This window comes from Peromyscus maniculatus, chromosome 20 (genome assembly GCF_049852395.1).
Source record: "Peromyscus maniculatus bairdii isolate BWxNUB_F1_BW_parent chromosome 20, HU_Pman_BW_mat_3.1, whole genome shotgun sequence".
Taxonomy (NCBI): domain Eukaryota; kingdom Metazoa; phylum Chordata; class Mammalia; order Rodentia; family Cricetidae; genus Peromyscus; species Peromyscus maniculatus.
In genome coordinates, this window is record NC_134871.1 from 50,381,476 (window position 1) to 50,403,165 (window position 21,690).

Sequence of the window (21,690 nt, forward strand, 5' to 3'; positions counted from 1 at the left end):
GTGGCCTGGTTGGTTCCTGGCATTGCCTTTGCCAGGAGGGCTGTGGTGCAGTCAAGTGACCTGTGTGGTTCCAGGGTGGTCCCTGCCGGTGACTGGGGCTGTTCTGTGCACAGGAGGAGAAGCAGCCACTGAAGGAGGGTGTTCAGGACATGCTGGTGAAGCACCACCTTTTCAGCTGGGACATAGATGGATGACACTCCTTCTAGCTGCTCGGTGGCTCCCAGGCCCACCCCAGTCATGGGCGGCCTGGCAGGCCCCTCCCTTCAATAGAAAGAGAGCAGAGCCCTGGCCAGCCTCAGGCCTCCCTCCCCAAGGTAGGAGGTTCAGGGAAGGAAACGCTCCAGAGCCTGTCCGGGCCTCCCCACCCCATGCTCGCAGTTGGCAAAAGCAGATCCTGGTGGCCAGCTCAGCCTCTCTCCTCAATGTGTTCCTGGGGAGTGTCTTTCCAAGGTTCTTAAGGAAGCCCTGGTTTATTAACCAAAAACCCTGTGAAGAAGTGAAGAGCCACACCTAATGCCGGTCCCTGCTCAGGCCTCTTGACTTTGATTGTAAATAAAACTCATTTTGTGATAGAGCGCCTCCCATCTTCTGTTTAGCCAGGCCTGAGTTCTATCAAGGCCACCCCATCAGAAACCACTCAAAATGGTCTGACTGGGCCCTTGCTGAATATGTGTCCCAAGTCCACCTGATGGAATGAGGGCCACAGTGTGTGTGACCTCTAGATGCTGTCATGGAATAGGCCCAGGACCCCAGCCACACCTCTCAGCCCTGATGGATCAAATACAGCAGACCGGCAAGTCAGTGTTTTTGATTTTATTCTAAAAAGTTCACACAGCTTCCCCACCTTTGTCCCAGCACTGGTTTTGATGGCTCTGTCTCTACTTCATATCGAATCAGGACACAACAAGGCTGGTGTTGGGCAGAAGGTACCTCTTAGCCCCCAGCAGGTATAGCCAGGACCCACCCACCCTCACCACCATCCCAAGGCCAGGGTGGCCGCAGTGAGGGGATGGGGTGGAATGTGGATGGGTGGAGAGCTCCTGGAGAGCCAGGAAGTGCCTCTGCCCTTGTGGCACTAAGGAGCCAGGAAGCAGGGCAGGGTGGCGTGTAGGCAATGGCAGGTGTCTGTCTACATGTCAAGTACATGTGGGGTAGGCCTAGGCAGCTGCATGCGGGGCTGGGTACTGGGCCTGTGGCACACAGCTCCTCGTGACGACCCCGTATCAATCCCCAAGCAGCTCTCCAGGCCTTTTGCATGTGAAAGCAGGTGGAGGTAGCCACACCCATCTCCCCCCACCCCTAAAAATATATGTATATATGTAAGTTGATATATAATATAGAGGTATATACACCTATACAGATTTTTGCCACCAACCACTAAATGGTTACATTATACCAAGACTAAAATGGCAAAGTGCCACCTCTTGGGACTGGCTGAAATAGGGAATGGGCAAGTAGAGGCCTGGCTTAGTTTCTTCCTTAAAGGGAGAGGAAGGCAGGTTGGCTCCAGGCCCACTTGGGCCAAACTCCAGCCAGATGTGCACCTCTGACCTCAGAAAAGGAGGTCGAATTGAACTGGGCCTGGCCAGCCTCCCAAAACCTCAGCAGAGGTCGGGAGTTATTTCTTGACAGCTTACATCCCCTGCCCTGGGTGAGCCTGAGCCAGGCGTAGGGTCTCTGCTGCAGCCTCCAGGGACTGTGATTGTCAAGGCTCACAGTCACAGGGAGCACACATTGGCTATGGTTCTGTGGCTCCCCAACTTCAGACCCTCCCCTAGCCTATGTCTGGAGTCAGAGGGCTACAAGCAGGAATCCCAGTGGAGCTGCAAGTCGTGGCCATCCAGGAAGTCTGTGGAGAAGAGGCTGGGGGCTGCAGTGCTGAGGGGGGCCAGGCTGAGCACAGGGCCGCCAGGTGACAGCTCCAGCCAGTCCATGCTGTCCAGGTGGCCATCAGCCAGGTCCAGGCCCATACCACTGCTGGGCTCAGGAGCAAAGTGCAATTCAGAGGTGTCCATGGGGGATGGGGGGTGGTCCAGGATGGCAGAGCTGCTCAGCATCTGGCTGTGGAGGTCGTCGATGAGGGAGAGGGGCTCTGGCCCTTCGTGCCCGCTTGTCAGCAGGGGCAGCCCTGTGCTGCTCTCCAGGAAGTCCTCCAGGCGCCCTGGGAGCGTGGGGGAGCCAGGCGGAGGAGCAGCCTGGGGGAGTTCATTCGAAGGCGAGGGTTGTGGTGTCAGCAGGGACCCACAGGCTGCTGCTGGGGGTGGTTTCTCCTTGCCTGGTAGGGATGGTGGTTCCTTGAAATACGCTGAAATCTCTGCCAACAGAGAGAGTGGATGGGGTCAGAAACCAGGTTTGAATATTCACAAGAAGATGATGGGACAACCCTTACCACAAACCAGAGAAAAACCTTCTGACTACTGACTTAAATACAGGAGATAAAACCATAGAACTTAGAACTTGTTGGGAGCTGAGGGTGGATGGTACAGTGCTTGCCTGGTATGCATGAGGTTCTTCTGGGTTCAAACCACAGATGCATGCACCGAAAAAAAATAAAATAATGAAAAGACATGTCACCAAATGGGAGGTTTGATAAGGGAACTCATACACCCAGAATATACAAACTATTTGTAAAAGCAACTTCATTTAAAAAAAAAAAAAAAAAACGGGCAAAGGGTAGGTATTTTCTCCAAAGAGCTACACATGGCTGTAACAGTTCATGGCATCACTGGTTATTAGGGAAATGCAATGCCTTGCCCTGGGAAAATATTACTTCATACACGGCAGTCTGGCCACCGCTGGGTCAGAAAATAGGTGGTGGTCAGAAGTGGAGCACAGATGAACACGCATGAGGTTTCCAGCACCAGAAGTGTTGGTGGGGAAGTGGGGTCACTGGACCAGTGTGCACGACAGGAAAGGTGAACTAGCTCACAGCAGCTTTGAAACAGTATGAGCTGGTTCCTCAAAAAAACCCAGGATGATCTAGCAACCCGACTTGTGGGTATGTACTCAAAAGAATATGGCGGCGGCAGCCACACACAGTTCAAGTGTCCAGTGATGGACAAGTGGGTGACCCTTGAGGACGTGCTAAGTAAATAAACCATTCACAGCCCGACCGAGACCGTGAGTCCACACACAGACAGACAGACACGGTCAGACAGGGTGGGGCCGTGGGAGTGCTCGTCTAAGGGTGTGAGGCAGGCAGTGACGGCTGTGCGACATCCATGTACGGATGCAACTGAATGGTCAAGTTTGGCTACATGCGATACAGTAAAACTGTGCAAATCCTCCGGCTAGCTGTTCACTGCTTCCCAGGTGCCACCACCTGCCTCTTTCCTGCATCCTCGGGTGTCCTCTGGGGGACAGGCAGCACTCCAGCTGCTCTTCCTCTGCCATCCCTTAAACACCAGACCGCAGTGGTTGCAACTCCTTCATTAATCACCCCTGTCCTGATGGGGTTTGTTCTGGACGCCGAAGCTCAGGCCTGGGGCTCTCCTGAACTCCAGTCCACCTGCGCTGGTCGAAAGGCCACTCAGCTCCGTGGCAGACTCAGCACAGATGTCCCCTCAGCATCAAGCGCACCCTCTGGCTGCACCTGTCTGGTTCAGTGCAGTCACGACCCCGGGGGCCTCTAGGCTGGGTACCCTCTGCCACCTGGGGCCAGGCCCCGCGTCATCTGGCCATGACCTCACGCTCTTCTGCCCTCTTCCCTTACTCCACAGCCCCCAAGATGGTACCCTCCAGGGCCTGCCCTGGAGCCCTGAATTCCTAGCTCTTCCCTTGTCAGTGCTACGTCCAGGTATTTGGACGACTCTCCGCACACTCTGTAGGCCATGTTCACCTAACTGCAGGGCTGTGGAGTCCATGTTCCAAGGAACACATGTCAAAGGACTGTGCCTGCCCAGGCCTTCAGACGATGTCACAGGCCTGCTGCTCTGTGACTAGAGGTAAGGCAGGCAGCTGGGGACGGGGTTTACCTCCACTCTGAATAAGAATATCAAACAGATCGTCCATCTGCTGACTGGAGGAGCCGTTTTCCTGTGGGAAAGAAACAGAAGAACGTGAGCTGGTATCCAGATACCATCTAAGCTTAGGCTGGGCAGCCTGGCTTGCGCTTCCGCCTTGTACTGGGTGTCCCTTATGCTCATCCCAACACACGTGGGGCTGAGGCCCTGCCCGAGGCTAGGCCTACCGCCTTACAGTACTTATTGTACATATGGGAGCGTCTGTGCGTGCCCTAACGTGTGGAGGTCGGGACAACCTGCAGGGGTCCACACCTGGACCACCACCACGTGGTTCCTGGGGCTCACGTGGTTGTCAGGGAGTGCCTTCATCTGCTGAGACATCTTGCCAGCTCCCAGCATCCTCACCTGCTGCTTCGGCTGCTGACTCACAGTCTCCTCATACCCAGGCGGCTCCTTCTTCAGCAGAGATGTGGGGGCTGCAAACGCGGGCTGGGGCGGGTGTTCCAGGTCCATCTGTGCAGGTGGGCCAGGGGCCGGAGAACCAGGCTGGGACGGGGGCTGAGTGGGAGAACAGTTGTGGGTGGGGGAGGCAAGGAAGGCTCCAAAGGTGCCGGGGTGGGGAGGGGCCTCCCTCCCTGCCCACAGGGAGTCAGCTAATGAACTCCTGGGAAGAAGCGACACAGAATGGGGTAAGCATGAGGCTGTGAGGGCGACAGGAACACCTGGCCTCAAGAGGGCCACTCTAGGCAGGGGGACCCTGAGTCTAAGGCTCCACCCCTCCATGACCCACCCCAGCCCCTGCCAGTCAGCTACCTGCCGGGGGCTCCCAGTGGGCAGGCCAGGGCCGTCTGCGCTCTTATTGGTCACAGTGAGGATGAGGTGAGTCCCTGTCGAGTCGGTGACCAGGGTAGGCGGGGTGACCCTCTTGAGGAAGCTGGTGCCCTGTGGGCCCAAGAGCTGGGAGGCCGGGGCCAGATCTGGCTCAGGTGGCCCGGCGGCTTCCTGCTTCACCACCACAGGTTGGGGCCCTGGGGCTGGGGCCGGGGCCGGGGCCTGAGCGTCTCCGTGATTGGTAGTGGGAACCACCAGGCCAGGGCCGAAGGCACAGCCGGAGCCCTGGGGCTGGCCGCTCAGCTGGCAGCTGGAGAAGCTGCTTTCCCGCTTCACAGGGCTGCTGCTGGCTGGGGCCGGCTGCTGGGCCCGCTTCTGCTGCTCCAGCTGCAGCCGCAGCAGCTCAACCAGCTGCTGCTTCTGTTGGAGCATTCGGGTCAGCTCCTCAATCTGCTTGTCCTTCTCCTGCAGCATCTGGTCCTTGTCCAGCCCCTCCAGCTCGGCCTGTGCACCAGGGCCCAGGCAGCAGGACGCAGCCCGGGCGCCCTCCTCCTTCACGAGGATCTGCAGCGGGGAGGCCTGCAGGGTGAGCTGCGTCAGCGGCGACGTCACCATTTCACCGAAGGCATCCCCCGGGGTGGAATTCTCGTCCCCCGTGCTGAGCAGTGACCGCTCGGAGGGGGTGGGGGACACCGGGGGCGTGGAGCCCATGCTGCCAAACTTCACCACGCCATTGCTGGTCACCGTGGCCACCACCATCTCAGCTGGGGCCAGGCCTGCGGTCACAAGAGCCGGCGCTGTGCTCAGCCGGGCCGCAGGGAAGGCGACCACTACCTCACCGGCCTTGGACAGGAGAGAGGTGGCGGCAGGGGCCTTGGAGGCTCCTGGAGCTGGGCTGACTTGGTCTTGGTAGGCACGCAGACGCTCGATCAGCTCCGTCTTGGTGCCCGAGACGGGCAGTGACCGCAACTTCAGCTCCTGCTTCAGCTCTGCCACCTGCAGGGGTTGAGAGTTAAAGCAGCCTGGGGGCTGGACAAGGAGGGCAGGCTGTGGAAGATGGGAGGCCGGCAGTGTGTCTGTCAGTCAGTCAGTCCTTCATCCGGGTCCCGCTGGCCATTCCAGATGGCTTCTGAGTCCTCTCAACAGACCCTGCAAATCCCTCCCGAGTACACTTCCCTAGCCCCGCGTGGTGCCCGGAGCTCCACGACTTCACTGGCTACACCGGATGGACGAGGAAAGCTCACAGAATACTACAGCCTTGAGCTCCTCCAGCTACCGAGCAGAAAGGACAGGACTTGAGGCCAGCTGGAGTCCGTCGACCCAGGACCCCCATGAACGCAGGCTTGCAGGGATCCAGGTGGGCACAGGAGGACAAATGTCTAATAGACCTGGCCCATCCCACCTCGTGATCGGGGCCGAGAACACAGGCCGGGCCAGGCTGAGCCCCTGGCACTGACTGGCAGAGTGGAGGCGGGTGAAGCTGACAGCCCCGCCTGCTCTCCTCCCAGGGGGAACCACCCCCTGCTGCGACTCAGAACACCACACACTGATGGAGAGTAAGATTCCCCCACCCCAGCCCCACACACGTACCCAAGGGCTGACGCGGTTAGAACGATAGGCCAGAGAGGCCTTACGGCAGGCTCGAAGGGGCTCCTGTCGTGGCAGATCAGACCTGGAGCCTCCTCTGCCTTCCATCTTGTGGTCATGGGGCATCACCATCTCTGCCTAAAATCTGCCCCTTATTCTTCACGGGAGAGGCCCAGACTTCTGTAAGACAGGGTCAGCCACCTACCTTCATGTCATCCAGGTTGGCCGGCAGGGCTCCCGGTTTGCCGGCCAGTGCGGTGCTGTTCTGGCGTGCCAGCCCATTGAGCCCTGGGGTGCCTGAGCTGGAGCTGCTGCTGGTGGAGAGGCTGCGTGACGGGGTGGGGGCACCGCCTCCTGGAGTCTCTCCTGCTGGCCTGGGGCAAGACAGAGACAAGCAGCTCAACACCTCCCTGGTCTCTGCAGGCCGGGCCCCTCTGCAGAACCTCAGGGACTTGTGCGCCTACTTGGGAGGGGCAGGCAGGATGGCCTGGTAGTTGTAGTGCTGCTGCTGCTGCTGCTGTTGCTGCTGGTTGAGGATCTGCAGCTGCAGGAAGAGCTGCTGCTGCTGCAGGATCTTGGCGTAGGAGGAGTCCATGGCGGGCGCCCCCTTGTCCTGCTTCTGGTCCGGGGGGATGTACTGGTGGTACTTGAGCTTCTTCACCTTCGGCTTCAGCTCCTTGGCCTTCTTGCTGCGCTGTGACTTTTCACTGGCGGACTTGGGTTGGCTTTGCTGAGGGGACACGAGGCAGTGCATTGGGGGCCACCCCAAGGAGACACAGCCTCGCCTGGTACCCAGCATCTTCTGAGGAGGCACCCACCCCTACTCTGGAGACTGTCCCTGTCCTAACAGACATGGCAAGCTGGAGGAAAGACCAGAGACGGGCCTGCACAGGTGACACCAGGACCCCGGAACACACCAACTACAGCTGGGCTGCCCAGCACGGCCACGCTCCAAGAGCGCCACACCAGCCTCGGGAGCCCCACTCGGAAGAAGCAACTTGGAAGCAAGTTCAGAAGGCACTTGCCCAAGGCTGCACCTGTGACCTTGTTCTTGATCCAGCCCGGGATGCCACAATCTTCTCTTTGTGCCCCATGGGCTCCCAGCTGGCACAACTTTAGGGCCTGGATGGTCAGAGGACTCAGGGCAACCAGGAAAGGTCGGGGGCAATGCTCAAAATGCCTGCACTTGGGCTTTATAAAGGACGAGGCTGTGGGTGGCCAGGGGTTGCCATGTAGGCGTAGGGTGTGTATGGGGAGGGGGCCAAGGAAAGGAGAGGCTGCAGAAAGAAGCGGTGGGACTGCTGGGGCGCTGCAGGGGGCGCTGCAGGACACACAGCCTCTGACTCTGACCTCTGTGCTGCCGATAACGGCAGCCCTGCGCGCACAAGGCCAGTAAGCCCAGCTGTCTCCCATAACCCCTCCTCCCCAGGGGCTTCAGGGGGGTGAGAACAAGCAGGCTACAGGTCAGTGGCCTGACCCCAGGCACACCCGGCTCAGCTCAGTCGCCTGAGGCACAGCACCCTCACTGCTTCAGGAGGCAGAAGATGGCGCCCTCGGGCACGGATGCCTGGCTCACTGTGCTTGCCGTGGGCTCAATGTGGTGCCCCTGCTGAGACTCATCTTAGAGCTCACCTCCCGCTATGAGGTATGGTGAGGATGGTGGCTTAGATTGTATGCAGAAGGGGTCTTCAGTGACTAGGAATCCATCATAGGATGGAGCCCCATGACCAAATTCTGGACACTGAGCCCCACTACCATGGACTAAGCCAAGAAAAAAAAACCTTTAAAGAAAAAAAATTACAGCTGGGCGGTGGTGGCGCCCACCTTTAATCCCAGCACTCGGGAGGCAGAGGCAGGCGGATCTCTGTGAGTTCGAGACCAGCCTGGTCTACAGAGTGAGATCCGGGACAGCTAAGGGCTACACTGAGAAACCCTGTCTCAAAAATACAAAACCAACACCAAATGACATTTTAATTGTGTGCGTGTGAAGGTCAGAAGACCACTTGTGGAAGCCCGTACTTTCCGTCCACCATGTGAGTAGACTGAGGGATCAAACTCAGGATGCCGGGCTTGGTGAGAGGCGTCTTTACCAAGTGAGCCACCTCCCTGGCCCAAGCCTTTTTACTCTATGTCCAGCCCGTGGTAGGATATTACTAGCCACCAAACAGGGTAAGAGAGCGTTCAGCGGCCTATGACATCAGTCAACGTCACCATGGTGGCACAGCGATCAGAAGAAATTCCACATCACCTCAGGCCAGGTCACTGAAGAGTACACCCCACCCATGCAGTTGTTCCCACGGCTAGGATGACACCAGAGCAGGACTTCCAAACACAGGGGAGGGCGGAAGTACCTTAATGAGTGTGGGGGCGGGCTTGGCAATGGGGACGGTGGTTCCATTGGTGAGGCTGGGGGGCAGCAGAGGAGCGGGGGGCAGAGGAGGCGGCTCTGCCAGGAAAAGCGTCTCTCCAGGATCCGGACCCACGGGGAGCTGAGAAAGAACCTGGGAGGAATGGGAGGAGTGAGGACCCCGGCACCCCCAAATGCAGTGTATTTAACCTGCCCTTCCATCCTCATGGTCAGAGGACCAAGGGCTAAGTGGCAACCAGGGGGATGACAGCAAGGTCCCATGCCAGGCTGCTCGGGAGAGGACTAGAGAGGGCAGCCACAGGCAGCCGCGCATCACTGAACCGAGGGCCCTTGGACCAGCAGGCAGCTAGGAACAGAGCCAGCGAGAGCGGGTGGGCCAGGGAGGCCGAGAACCCTGCCGCAGGACCCCAGCCTCTGTGCTCAGGCTGCTAGACTTGGGGTCCACTGCTGACATCAAGAAGCTGTCATCTGGGGGCTGGAGAGATGGCTCAGTGGTTATGAGCACTGGCTGCTCTTCCAGAGGTCCTGAGTTCAATTCCCAGCACCCACATGGTGGCTCACAACCATCTGTAATGAGATCTGGTGCCCTCTGCTGGACTGCAGGTGTACATGCAGGCAGAACACTGTACACATAATAAATAAATAAATACATCTTAAGGAGGAGGAGGAGGAAGAGGAGCAGAAGGAGGAGGAGCAGGAGGAGGAAGAGTAGCAGGAGGAGGAGCAGCAGCAGCTGTCATGACTCCACACACACCCACCCCCTCAAGCACAGCAGGAACCGCCCATCTTGCTCAGGACAGAGACCTGACTCTGGGCAGCTCTGCTGGATGGGAGGAAGAATCTGGAACTAGGTTAAGCTCACCTGAGTGGGTGATGTGGAGGTGGCACTGGGCAGTGGTTCGCTGACTCGGGACTCCAGGGGTGATGGCACTGAACCCTGGGACTCCTGGCTGGCCGGCTGCTCAGGGGATAAGGCATCACTGCTGTCCTCGTCAAAGGAGGAGCTGTCTGCTACCTTTGGGTAATTCACCTGGCCCACTGAAACGAGAAGTCCCTGTGAGACTCCTGCAGCTGGAGTACAGGTAGGTGGCAAGAAGCGCCGTCGAGACCCAGCCCTGGGTCCGAGAGGCACAGTAAAGAGAAGCCAGGGGCCGCCCCGCCTCAGTTCAGAAGCACCGTCAGCATTCCTAATCAGGCTTGCCAGGAGCTGCCCGGGTCGCCACAGGCGACAGAGAGCCCTAACTCTTGGCCTCGTGCATTAACTCCACACTGTTGTGTTTTCTCCAGTGCGTACAGTCCACACACTGAAGGGCGTGTGCCTTCACCGAGACCACGGGACAAGTGAGTGCCACAACGGGTCCCTGGAGAGGGACACCCACCTCACAGCACACCAGGTCGGTAGAAGTGTGACCCCCTTCAAGGCCTGTGAACCAAGAGCTAGCGTCTGGGCAGCAAGTGTGCTAGGAGAGTCTCTGCCACAGCACCCTGAGGGGCCAGAGCCACATCCCGAACAGGCCGGCTGACATAGGGCAGAGGCAGGGACAAGGGCCCCCGTGTGGGAATGGCAGGGAAGGAGAGGCGGAAACAGGCTAGGGGGATATGTGAGGAGACATGTCACAACCATGGCCTCCACAGCCAGGGGAAGAGGTGGGGACCCAGATGAAAAAGAGGAACAAGTCCACAGCCTCTTCCTCTCCAGCCGTGACCTGAGGCTTTCTACACCCAAGGGACCAAGGAGGAACATCTAAGTTTCTCCCTCACCAGTGGACTGTGCTGATGGGCTAGGAACGTCAGGGGAGGCTCGCCCTTCTGTCCCCTCGCCTGTCCCTGAACTTCATGCCAATCCTACAAACATATTTTTCTGGTGGGGCCAATGTGACAATGGTGATCTAGGCCGAGACGCTACAGCTCGCCCTGAGCTGGGCCCATCCTGAAGAAAGCCACTGGCCATCCTGAGAGGATGGAGACCATGTCCAGACGGGCACCACAAATCCTCTATCCTCTCCTACACCCAGTCATGTCCTGGAAGCAAAGCTGGATGGGCCCCGCCCCCTGGGAGCTGATGACGGAGGGACTTTGGATGCTCTTCTGAGGAGACACTCAGGTCTGAGGAGAGGGAATGACCGGAAACTTAAAGGATCACTGAGTGGCCTAAAGAGACAGTGGACACGCGTGTGCCATGGGCATGAGTGTGTGGGTGTCACCACCAGGCTCTCAACGGCCCCACCGCTCCTGTCTGAGGCCAACACGGGCCTGGGTTCCACTTCCTCCCAGGTGCCTCCCCTGAACGCCTCTCACACCTCCTGGTGCATCCCTGTTGCATGTCTAGGGTTCCCCTTTGACGCAGCCCCTCTCCAGCTTCCTCACCAATGATGGCTTCCTTCAGGCTGCACTCCACAGGCAAGATGTTCTTCTCCACCAACTCCATGGGGCCAGGCCTCTGTGCGATCTTCTCATTGAGGTCGTCAGCCAGCCTGGCTCTCTTCAGCTTCAGCTGCTTGGCCTGGAGAGAAGGCTCAGCCGAGGTCTCTACCATGGGAGAGAAGGGGGGTCAGAGAGACGGAAGGGGAGGTCCCGGTGCCGCCCTGGGACCTCCAGAGCACCAGGAGCTAACACAAGCAGGGTGAAAAGCATGCCCAGGCAGAGAAGGCTGCCCTGGCTCCCAGCGTCAGGACAACCACAGCCAGGCCAGGCCAGCCCCAGGAGTGTGGAGGAGTGTCTGAGGTGGAGCTGCAGAGCCAGAGGCACACCGACTCAAGGACCAGCTCCTGCTCGCTTAGACCTGGGCCACTGAGGCAAACTCTCCTGTGTTCTGACTCTCAGTGGCTTCAGTTGCCAACCGTGGCGTTCTGACTTGAGGTCTTCTCCAGACTCCCAATGACCCCAAAGTTAGCAAACCAAGAGTGGGCCTCCACCTGCCACTTTCTGGAACCCAAGCCTTTCCTTTGCTGACACCACAGAACGAAGGTGTGGCTGGGCAGCCGCAGTCCACCCAGGTGAGTGTGCCTGGCAGCACAGGTGCTGAGCTAAGTGCCAGGGAGTGAAAGGGTGAGCAAGCGGGCAGGCAGACGAATCCACAAACAAAGTGCACTTTTCACAAGAGAGAGAAGCGCTGTCCCGGCAGACAGAAACCGTTTTATACCAGTGGATATGGTGGACCCGGGAGAAGGGTCAGGTCAACCTGGGCGAATGGGTCCATGCTCCTCACACACTCCCCAAAGCCAGTGGCGGCCACATAGCTGTGTCTGACTGTGAAGCCAACAGCCGGCCCCTGCCAGCAGAAGACGGACAAGAGCAGAAAGCGGGAGGCACAAGAGCGGAGTGGGAACGGGGCCAGGTCAGCACCTCCAACCTCACACACCTTCCAGAATGTGCATCCTGACCAGCTCCGATCTCTCCGGCCGGGAACGGATCTTCCGCTTCAGATAGTCCTCCGTCTGTGGAAAAACAATCCAGTCTCAAGGCCGGCCACAAACTTGGGATGTGTATGGACAGGACCACAAAACACGCTTTCGCTCTAGTGGCTGCTGCTGATCACCTCAGCAGCATGGTGACTGCAGGGGCCTGAGGCAAGGGGAGGGGAGGTGTGAGAGTATACCCCGGCCTGCAGCTGCGTCTGTGCGTCCCTCTCAGGCCACTACTGTGTGTGTTTAAAACTATTCTGTCTTATTTTCCAAGACAGGGTTTCTCTGTGTAGCCCTGGCTGTCCTGGAACTCACTCTGTAGACCAGGCTGGCCTTGAACTCACAGAGATCCATCTGCCTCTGATTCCCGAGTGCTGAGATTAAAGGCATGTGCCACCATCACTGGCCAAAACTTATTATTTATACTACACAAGTAATTAAAGGTAGAAACCAAACAGTAACCAGTTCAACAGGACAGTTGATGTTCTTCTGGTGTCATTCTTTCTTGGAGTTTGATTCCGCAAAGCTGTAATCATTCTGGATGTAATTTTATGTCCTGTTTCAAAAACCTTGCATTGCGTGATCTCAAGAGCATTTTCAATTCAGTCTGAATGACTGCCAAATGCAATACTAATTTTGATACATGGTGTCAGAGCTCTAGTTCCTTAAAGTCCCATGTCCTCATTCTGCAGTTATTAGACTCTGGAGAACTAATCCACTCCCTCAGCAGCCACGCTGAGCCCCTGCTGCTGGAGGCTAATTCTAGGTGCATGTGACTGCAGAGCCAATACTCTTCACTCTTGAAAAAAGAGCATTTTTTAAATTATAACTCAAGAGCAGCCTAAGAAAGTAGAGTACAGGATGGGGCAGGGAGGTTAGAGTTAGAAGTTACTGCGGTGCATCACTTAGAGTAGAGATCAGCCTGGTTCTCTGGCTACTGCCTGCTGCCCCAGGACCCTGTGGCCGTCCTGGAGCCCGAGCCTAGAGATGGAAAAGGGAGCCGTGGGCTCTGGGTGCATCAGCCCACCTGCATCGAGCAGAGGCAGATGCTGAAGCTCTCACAGACAGTGGCTCAGGGGCAGCCCAGTGGAATATAGCACTCGAAAGGCCGGAGGAACTTCCAGCTTAGAGAACTCAGGCAGGTGCTGGGAGCACCCACCAGAGAAGCCACACCTATTCAAATACATCTCTTGTCTCCTGGGTACTACTGAGTCACACAGCCTTTGTAACAAACAGGAAATCTACGAAGGATGCCCACTGTCTAGGGCCTGACTAGAAGTTACTAAGGACAGACAACCAGAAAACCGGTCTGCTCCTGGTGCAGAAAGTCAAGAAAGGGCTTTGTGGCTGATGCCACTGAAGGCATTCCTGGGGCTGGAGAACACAAGCAGCTGACGGGGAAGGAACCAGTCACACAACGGGCCACATCTGAGAGCTCCTCTGGAACCTGAGGCTGCCGCAGCAACCAGGAATGGGTCTCCACGAGATGCTGTCCTCACGGGAGTTCCAGACATAGGGAGCAGTCATGTGTCCAGGATCCTGTAAGGAATCCTCTGGAACACAGTGCTGCCTCTCACTCAGGTGCAAAGTAGCTTTTCAAAGCTCTGAGTTGGTGTAACTGAGTAAAGCAAGTTATGCTGTGACCAATCCAGTATTTTCATATTTTAATTTTTCATATTTTAATTTTTCATATTTTAATTAAGACAGTTTAGTGTGTGCTTAAATATTAAGCCTGTTATTGTAATTTGGAAGTTATTTGTGAACAGATGTGCAACATATGCACCTGCTATATGGATACATTTACCATGTGCTAGTAATAAATTATTTGGCTGGTAAAATGGCTCAGTAGGTAAAGCTGGTTGCCACTGAGCCTGATGACTTCAGTTGGCTCCCCAGGACCTACAAGGTGAAAAGAGAGAACCAACTCTTGCAAGTTGTCCTCTGACTCCACACATGTGCCAACAGACAGACAGACACAGACACAGACACAGACACACACACACAAATGAAACACAGTAAGTCTGGACTCCACAGACCTAGGTGTGAGTTCCAGCTTTATCCCCTTCTAGCTGGACAGATTAGTTAACTTCTGCTGCATCTAAAACAAGGGTGCCATCACCTGACTCAAGAGGGCTCCTGTGTGGACAAACATGAAATACACACAGTCTCACTCACAGTGACTCTGTCGGACAGTGGTGTCTAACCAGGCCCCACTGCTCCCTGCGCCAATCTGCCTGGCTGTACCGCTGACCCTCCCTCCTGGCTGGGCCTTCTCTGGCCCCCATCAAAGGGAAGTGAGTGCCGTCTGTTACGGTTTCTCTTTCTGGGCAGCCAGGACCTCATTCTTCCTACTTGTTAACGTTAACCATGACTTTCTCAAGAGAGAAACCAGTCTCAGGAGTAAGTAATCATATTAGTCTCTAGGAATGGTGTGAGGTCCAGCAAGCCAAGGCCAGCAGCCCTCCAGTGGGAGCAGGAGAGGAAACAGGAGCTGGTCACTTCCCCATCTCCACCCACATCAGGGGCAGGATGTTCCACAGAGGCCGGAGGGAACCGAAAGGGATGGACAAGGATGCATTGAGGAGCTCCCACAGGGGTGTGGCTTCCAGTACACCCATGGCTGTTGTAGAAGGGTATGTGTGGATGTCGCCTGCTTTGGGGCAGATGGAGATGGAAGCTCACTGGAGTGCCCACAGGCTGTGGGTGGTGTCCCCAAGTGGAAAGTCTGCACATGGGTAACCCTGGCGCGGGTCACCTCCATGAGGCTCACTGGGATCAATGGAGGGAAGCTGAGTGGTCTTCCAGGCCAGGTTTGGGGAGGGAGCTCTGACGACCTCCACAAGGGCTCTAAGGCACTAAAAAAGAGTCTTCCAGGGAAGGTGGCTGGGGAAGGAGGAAGCAGGAAAGGCCCAAGATTTCTATTATTTAGAGCTCTGAGGTGAGGGCTGACCCCAAAGCTGTGCTGGACTGGAAGGGAATGCAGCTGGTGGATGACGCCGACAGTACCCTGGGGGTCTTCGGGGAAAGGACCTTACCCTGGCCCGCTCCAGGCTCCTTCTCTGCTCGTGAAATGCAGCTGGACTTTTCAAAGCTGTTGAGAAAAGAATCATAGAAGAGTTACTTTTAGAGGCTGAGGCTGGCTCAGTGCTAGAACGCAAGGCCCTGGGCTCAGTGCTCAGCACCAACGCGACTTCTCGTGACCCATCATGTAAAACTCCACAACCGCAGCAGAAATGCCTCCCTGACACCCAGGGGAGCATGTGTCTTTATGGCTAGGTGCTTTAAGACCCTGGTGGCAGCACAGCCGCCTCTCCTGAGCTTCATTTCAGTCCTACACTGCTCCGGGTCTCATCAGGTAAGCCACCAAGACCGCCTGGTTCAGGCAGAGAGGGAAGCGGATCTACCTCGCTTCTTCAGTCTCATTAGGGACTGTAGTGACCGGCTGGGATAGTTAACCCCAAAGGCCCGTGTCTTCTCAGTGCGGCCTCCTTCCTCAGCTGGTACCAAGAGCACTACGAACTGAACTCAGCTTCATCTCTGAGAACTGAAGATCTCTCAGTCATGCTGGCTGGCCCTGCTGCGGGTCCTCTTCTGGCTCCCGGACAATCACTGGGACCTCAGCTTCTGTCTCCGGGGCAAGGCCAACCGCAGCCTCTGCACATGCACCACGAGCACTCCCAGTCTCTTGCAAGGTGACACATGACAATGTCAGACACTGGGGAGACGGGGAGCATGGGGCTCACTTCACTAGGGAACGATGGCAGCAGGTGAGGATATGCAGGCTGTGGCCAGTTTCACTTCTGCTGCCCGAGGCTGCAAGCAGCCGGGAGACTGTGTGCAAAGATAACCTTCCAGGCTGCTGCCTGTGGTGGCGGGTGAGGGTAGGAGCCGCTCAAAGTAGCCAGAGCACAGATAGGCCCTATCCTGCCTGGCCTCTGTGCTTCCGCCCTCACTCCCTGGGGCTGGGCCCAAGAGCATGCTCAGAGGAGCTTCAGAGCCCCAGCAGCATTTTGTTTAAATTAAAGACAATTTTAAAAAATAGTAATAACAGCCAGGAGGCGGTGGCGCACGCCTTTAATCCCAGCACTTGGGAGGCAGAGACAGGTGGAGCTCTGTGAGTTCGAGGCCAGCCTGGTCTACAGAGTGAGTTCCAGGACAGCCAGGGCTACACAGAGAAACCCTGTCTGGGGAAGGGAAAAAGTATTAACAACAGGAAAGAAAACTTCATTTTTCCTTAAATGAAGCCCAGAGAACCCTTCCATTTTCTGACAGCAGGGGGAGCTCTAGACTTAACAGACAATTTTAACATCAACCAGCACAGGTTTCTGTCAACCCACTCAGCTGGAGAATCATTCTGGGGAACCACCCAGGCTGCCCAGAGGGAAGGAACCTGGCCCCAGTTCCTGGCTCCACTGTGCAAGGCTGTACCACAGCAAAACTGGCTTCCGGGGCCTGGGAGCAGAAGCCTGGCCTGAGAGGGATGGGCTAGTGCTCCCCACCCCCACCACGGCTTTAGCTGTGGATGGCTTAGAACACAGCACAAGTCAATTCCAGGAAGTGGACGCTGGCCACCAGCACCCTGACGGTTGCTGTACCTGCTCACTGTCAGTCTGCTGTGACAACGCACCCCACAGCAGCAGGCGAGGGGTGCTCTGTCTCCTTCTTCCACATCTCACAGACTTTCCCATTCTTCAGGTACAAGGCACACAGTATTACTCAGTAAGCTACTGAGCGGATAAGAAGGAGGTTCTAAGTGGTCAGAGATGGGACATAAGAGGGTTCTGCAGCACAGCTGGAAACCTCCAGGAACAGCCAGGCCCTAGAGCTCAGACACAGGTTAAAAACTCGGAAAAGTTCCTGCATCGGGGATCATGTCCCAGGACGAAGTCTGCTCTAACAACTACTTCTGGCATGACGCAGGGTGTGACTGATTTTTGGAGACTGAAACTCTGCTCACCCGACACACATCAGTGGAGCTGGAGAGATGGCTTTGTAGTTAAGAGTGTTTGCTTATGCAGAGGACCTGGGCTCAATTTTCAGAACCCCCTTTGGGTGGCTCACAATAGCCTACAACTCCAGTTCCAGGGGATCCAATATTTCCCCTTCTATTTTCTGAAGGCATCTGCATCTAGTATAACACACACACACACACACACACACACACACACACACACACACACACACACACACAAGTAAATAAAATATTTTAAAAGAGTTAGGCTGGGCATGGTGGTGCAGACCTTTAATCCCAGCACTCAGCACTCAGGAGGTAGAGGCAGGAGGACCTCTCTCTGAGTTCCAGGACAACCAGGGTTATGGAGAGAGACCCTGTCTTAGAACATACAAGCAAAGAGATGAACCAAACACATAGCCACATGGCCGGAAGCACGCACCCACCACTCCTGTCCAGCACCACTGCCGTCAATGACGTCACTCTGGCTGGGTCACTTGATTCTCAGACCAGCTGGTTCTGGGTTGCAGCCATAGATGATGATCTAAACCCCTGGCTACCTGCATGTTCTACACTGGCCACCCCAGGGGTAATGCACAAACCTGCTTTCTAGAAACATGCCTCACAAGCACAGACACAGCTCAATACAAGGGCGGGTGCATCCTCTTTATACACCAAGAACAGGTGCCGACCAGTGCAAGATGGTGAGAGGTGAAATGGCCACAGCGGACATAGCTTCTGAACCACTCAGCTAAGGGCACTCTCTCTCACACACACACAAACGAGAACGAAACTAATATTCACTGAGTGCTTATCACATGATAGGGACAGGCTGAGTTTTCTGTTTTTGTTTTTTTTTTCAGATGTGGTCTCATTATGTAGGCCACGCTAGACTCAAACTCGGGATGATCCAACCCTTCAAGTTCTGGGATCACAGGCACATGTGACCATGCCCAGCTGCTAATTCAGATATTTTATCATGCTAGCTAATTTAGTATTTTACCTAAGGAGGGCTGCAGAGAAGGTTCAGTGAGTAAAGCATTTGTCACGAACATACAAGGACCTGAGTTCAAATCCTCAGCGCCCATAGAAAGGCAGGCACAGGAACACGTTTCAGTAACCCTGGAGCTCACAAGCCAGGGAGACTGACGCACAGTAGTCAGCAGTAAGGCAGTCTTGTTTCCAGGTAAGGGCAAGGCCGATACTCGAGGCTGTCCTCCCACGTGCACTCACACAGACACAGGAGCACATACAACACCTGTGGTGGGTAATGTTCCATTTACTAAGCCCAGAAAAATCAGAAAAAACTAGAAAATGGCAGCCATGGTTACAACTTAATTCTGTTAAAGAGAATTCTTTCGCTTCTCTGAGTTCGTTTCTCAACTTTAAAAAACAGAGAAGAAGAGAACCTGTCAGACTGGTGCCCAGTGGGGTGGAGGTGGCATGTCCAGGTTGCACCGGTTGGATGTACTAGTTAGCTGGAGACTATGGGCCATGCAGGAAGGCAGGCTTGACCACAGCAGCAAGCAGGAGGTACGGGGCACAGAAGAAGGGCTAATGGACCCAACCTGAGAGGCCCTAGGGCTTTCAGACCTGGAAAACCATAGTTTGAAGACCAAGGCTTGCTCTCCATGGAACAGCCTTGGGTCTTACACAGACCGACTGGGGAGCAGAAGCAGGGAGAATTCTTGTGCTGGACAGGGGCAGGAGACTGAGAAATGACCAGGAGAACAAGATAGCAATGATGAAGCCCTGAAGACTCCTTTGATAACAAGTGGAGCCTAGTCTCAGAACTACTGTTCTCTGGTTACACCGTGAAGCCACACTGGCTGAGATGTAACCAGAGGGTGGGTCCCATCCGGGTCCTCTTTGGCCTCCCCTTCTTCCTTCACCTAACCCTGACCAGCATGTTGGTTCCTGTCATCCTCGGCAGCCGACCTAAGGTTGTGTTTCTCTCTCTCCATTCTCAACTCTGCTCCCCGACAACAGGTTTGGCCATTTCAACAGCTCCTTCTGCCAGGCCGAAGGAGGAAAGAGCAATGGCTCCTCCTTTCGGCCTGTGAGGAGCGTCTAGCTAAGCACGTCCCAGGTTCATGTGGGAGGGACTGGAGCTGAGACAGCGAGTGAGCCACCACTCCTGAGTCCCTGGGGTTTGAGGCTGGGTCACCCCCGTGCGTGCCCAGCCGGCTCTGTTACAGCGCATTACAGAGGGCGGCTTGGTGATGGAGATGGAAGATGATGTGGGCAAAGCCCTGGGCTTTCCTGATACAGGACCAAGTGACACTGGGGATTCCAAATCAGCCGAGAGTCCATGCTAAGGAGACGGGACACAGGGAAGCAGAGTAAAGCAGAAAATGGGTTTGAAATCCCGGCCTTGGGCAACTGCATAGACCAGACTCTTACGTGTGCAGCCAGGAGGGATGTGCCCATGCAGACTCCGTCCCCCCTCCTCATTGCCTGGAAAGCTTTGCTGGGAGGGTCCAGAACATCACTCATTCCAACCTTCACATTCCAGAACCCCAAGGAGGCAGTCTCTGCAGGGAGAAGCCCCTAAGATCCATGCAACACCAGAGCTGTTAAGAACACACATTTCTGGGGGCAGAGGGCAGTTCTCGATCCTCTCTCCACCCTGGGGCTCTGTGACGCTCTGAGCAAAGGCAAGTGTACAGCTTAGACTGAGCAGGAAGAAGGAGAAGCCGCAGACCCAAGGATGCACTGGCCAAGAGCTGTGGCATTCCTCATGGCAGCTTCAGCCCCAGACCGGGCTCCACCCCAGCTGGCTGTAAGCAGCAGATACCCTGGACCTTCCTGCTAGCACCTGTCTTCTTCCTTCCTGACAAGCCTGCCGCCTTAAATGAACACATTTGTGAATAAGAAAACCAAGTTATGATTTCCATTTTCTCAAGAATACACTGTCTAACCATTCAAAGGAGGCCTCAGAGTTGTGTCCAAGGTGCCTGCAAGGCTGTGTTCATGAGCTGAAGCAGGAAGGGCATCAAACCATTACCGTCTGGAACCAGTTCCAGATTTCCTTAAGCATCCAGGCAAGGAAGCCTCCTAGGACCCACCAGGCAGTTCTGGAAATGCTTCTCATCATGGACAGCTCTTAGCCATCAAGCCCAATTCCTCATTCCCCATGGACGGCCCCCTCCCTCATGTCTGTCTGTGTGCATGTGGGCCTGGGTCTCCACAGAAAGAGAATGGCAGTTCAGCCCCGGCGCTCATCATCTCACTCCAGCTCTGTACTCAGGAGACGCACACTGTGACCGTCAGTAGATCTTCCATACTCAGACTTTCTTTATAGTTTTTAATTTTTATTCTTTAAAAATTTTTTTATTTTATGTTTATGGGTGTAACTTTGTGTATGTCTGTGCACAATGTGCATGCAGTGTCCTTGGAGGGCACAGTATCTCTGGGACTGGAATTAACAGATGGTTGTGAGCTGCCAAGTAGTGCTGGAAGTTGAATCCAGGTCCTCTGGAAGAAGAGCCAGTGCTCTTGACCTCTAGGGTATTTCTCCAACCCCTTTAATTTTTTTACTTACTTACTTACTTCCTCTTCCTTCTCCTTCCCCCGCCCCCTTCTCTTTCCCTTTCTTTGAGACAGGGTTTCTTTGTATAGGGCTGTCCTGGATCTCACTCTGTAGACCAGGCTGGCCTCAAACTCAGAGATCCACCTGCCTCTGCCTCCTGAGTGCTGGGATTAAAAGCAAATGCCACTACTCAACTTTAATTTTTATTCTTTTTTTTGTTTGTTTGTTTGTTTTGTTTTTTGTTTTTCGAGACAGGGTTTCTCTGTGTAGCTTTGCGCCTTTCCTGGAACTCGCTTTGGAGACCAGGCTGGCCTCGAACTCACAGAGATCCACCTGCCTCTGCCTCCCGAGTGCTGGGATTAAAGGTTTGTGCCAACACCTCCCAGCTTCCATCAACAGAGTAGCAATATGCTCCATGAAGTAAATGCCAGAAGTAAATGGGGTTCAATAAAAGGGCATTCTAGTGGAATTCAAGGGCCTCTAGAATCCTGGGCTCCAAGCAGTCTTACCTTTAGGGGCTTGGCAATTTTGGAACCACAAAAATTTGAAAATCATTATTTCACTAGTCCAAAGGACAAAAGGAATGGAGAAAATGAGGTTTAAAATATGCTCATTCTCCAGCACACCCTGAGTGAAGAAGAACACAAAACACGTGGAAGGACTTCATGAACTTTCTCAACAGCCTGGTTTGAATTTTCAGCTCTGGGATATGAGGGCCATCTGCCTATGACATCTGCAGCCCACGGATTGCCAAGGTTGACATTTCAACTCTGCTGACTTCATGGCTGAGGAGTTCTCATTTCTGGAGCTATATTCCTGGGAGTCAAAGCTTCAGCAGCAGAGCCTAGCACACGTGAGGTCCTGGCCCTGAAGAACTGACAGATAAATGGGCTCTGTGCTGTTTCCCTGGAGCCTCTGACTAGACTGGGGCGTGGCCATCACACCTAGGCCGTCCACCCAGACAGACGCAGGATATGGAAAGGGCCCTCACACACTGCAGGAAGGCACAGGCTGGCTACACCGCTGACGTGTAAGGGCTGCCTGCCGTGAGCATC

At 55.3% G+C, this 21,690-nt stretch overlaps 2 protein-coding genes across 11 annotated transcripts in view; one reads left to right on the forward strand and one right to left on the reverse strand.

Annotated features, from left to right (window-relative positions):
* Sgsm3 (small G protein signaling modulator 3) overlaps window positions 1-572 on the forward strand; it is a 32,173-nt gene extending 31,601 nt beyond the window's left edge. For 7 of the 9 annotated variants that reach the window (XR_013046513.1, XR_013046512.1, XM_076556383.1 and 4 more), the window contains one exon: window positions 114-572. Coding sequence is in view for 7 of the 9 variants with exons in the window: in XM_076556383.1 (XP_076412498.1) it covers window positions 114-194 (81 nt within the window). In the remaining 2 variants the exon portion in view is untranslated. Of the gene's footprint in view, window positions 1-74 lie in introns of all 9 variants that reach the window. The other 2 variants (XM_076556387.1, XM_076556386.1) reach the window with 2 other exon arrangements.
* A 226-nt stretch (window positions 573-798) lies between these two features.
* The window catches only part of Mrtfa (myocardin related transcription factor A), a 184,837-nt gene continuing 163,945 nt past the window's right edge, over window positions 799-21,690 (reverse strand). For both annotated transcript variants that reach the window (XM_006979182.4, XM_015997861.3), the window contains 11 exons: window positions 15,188-15,243; window positions 12,110-12,185; window positions 11,116-11,277; window positions 9,611-9,786; window positions 8,732-8,881; window positions 6,845-7,110; window positions 6,586-6,754; window positions 4,776-5,789; window positions 4,368-4,520; window positions 3,975-4,035; window positions 799-2,314 (listed from right to left, as the gene is read on the reverse strand). In XM_006979182.4, the coding sequence (XP_006979244.2) occupies window positions 1,800-2,314; window positions 3,975-4,035; window positions 4,368-4,520; window positions 4,776-5,789; window positions 6,586-6,754; window positions 6,845-7,110; window positions 8,732-8,881; window positions 9,611-9,786; window positions 11,116-11,277; window positions 12,110-12,185; window positions 15,188-15,243 (2,798 nt within the window). In that variant the 3' untranslated portion in view covers window positions 799-1,799. The remainder of the gene's footprint in view (window positions 2,315-3,974; window positions 4,036-4,367; window positions 4,521-4,775; window positions 5,790-6,585; window positions 6,755-6,844; window positions 7,111-8,731; window positions 8,882-9,610; window positions 9,787-11,115; window positions 11,278-12,109; window positions 12,186-15,187; window positions 15,244-21,690) is intronic.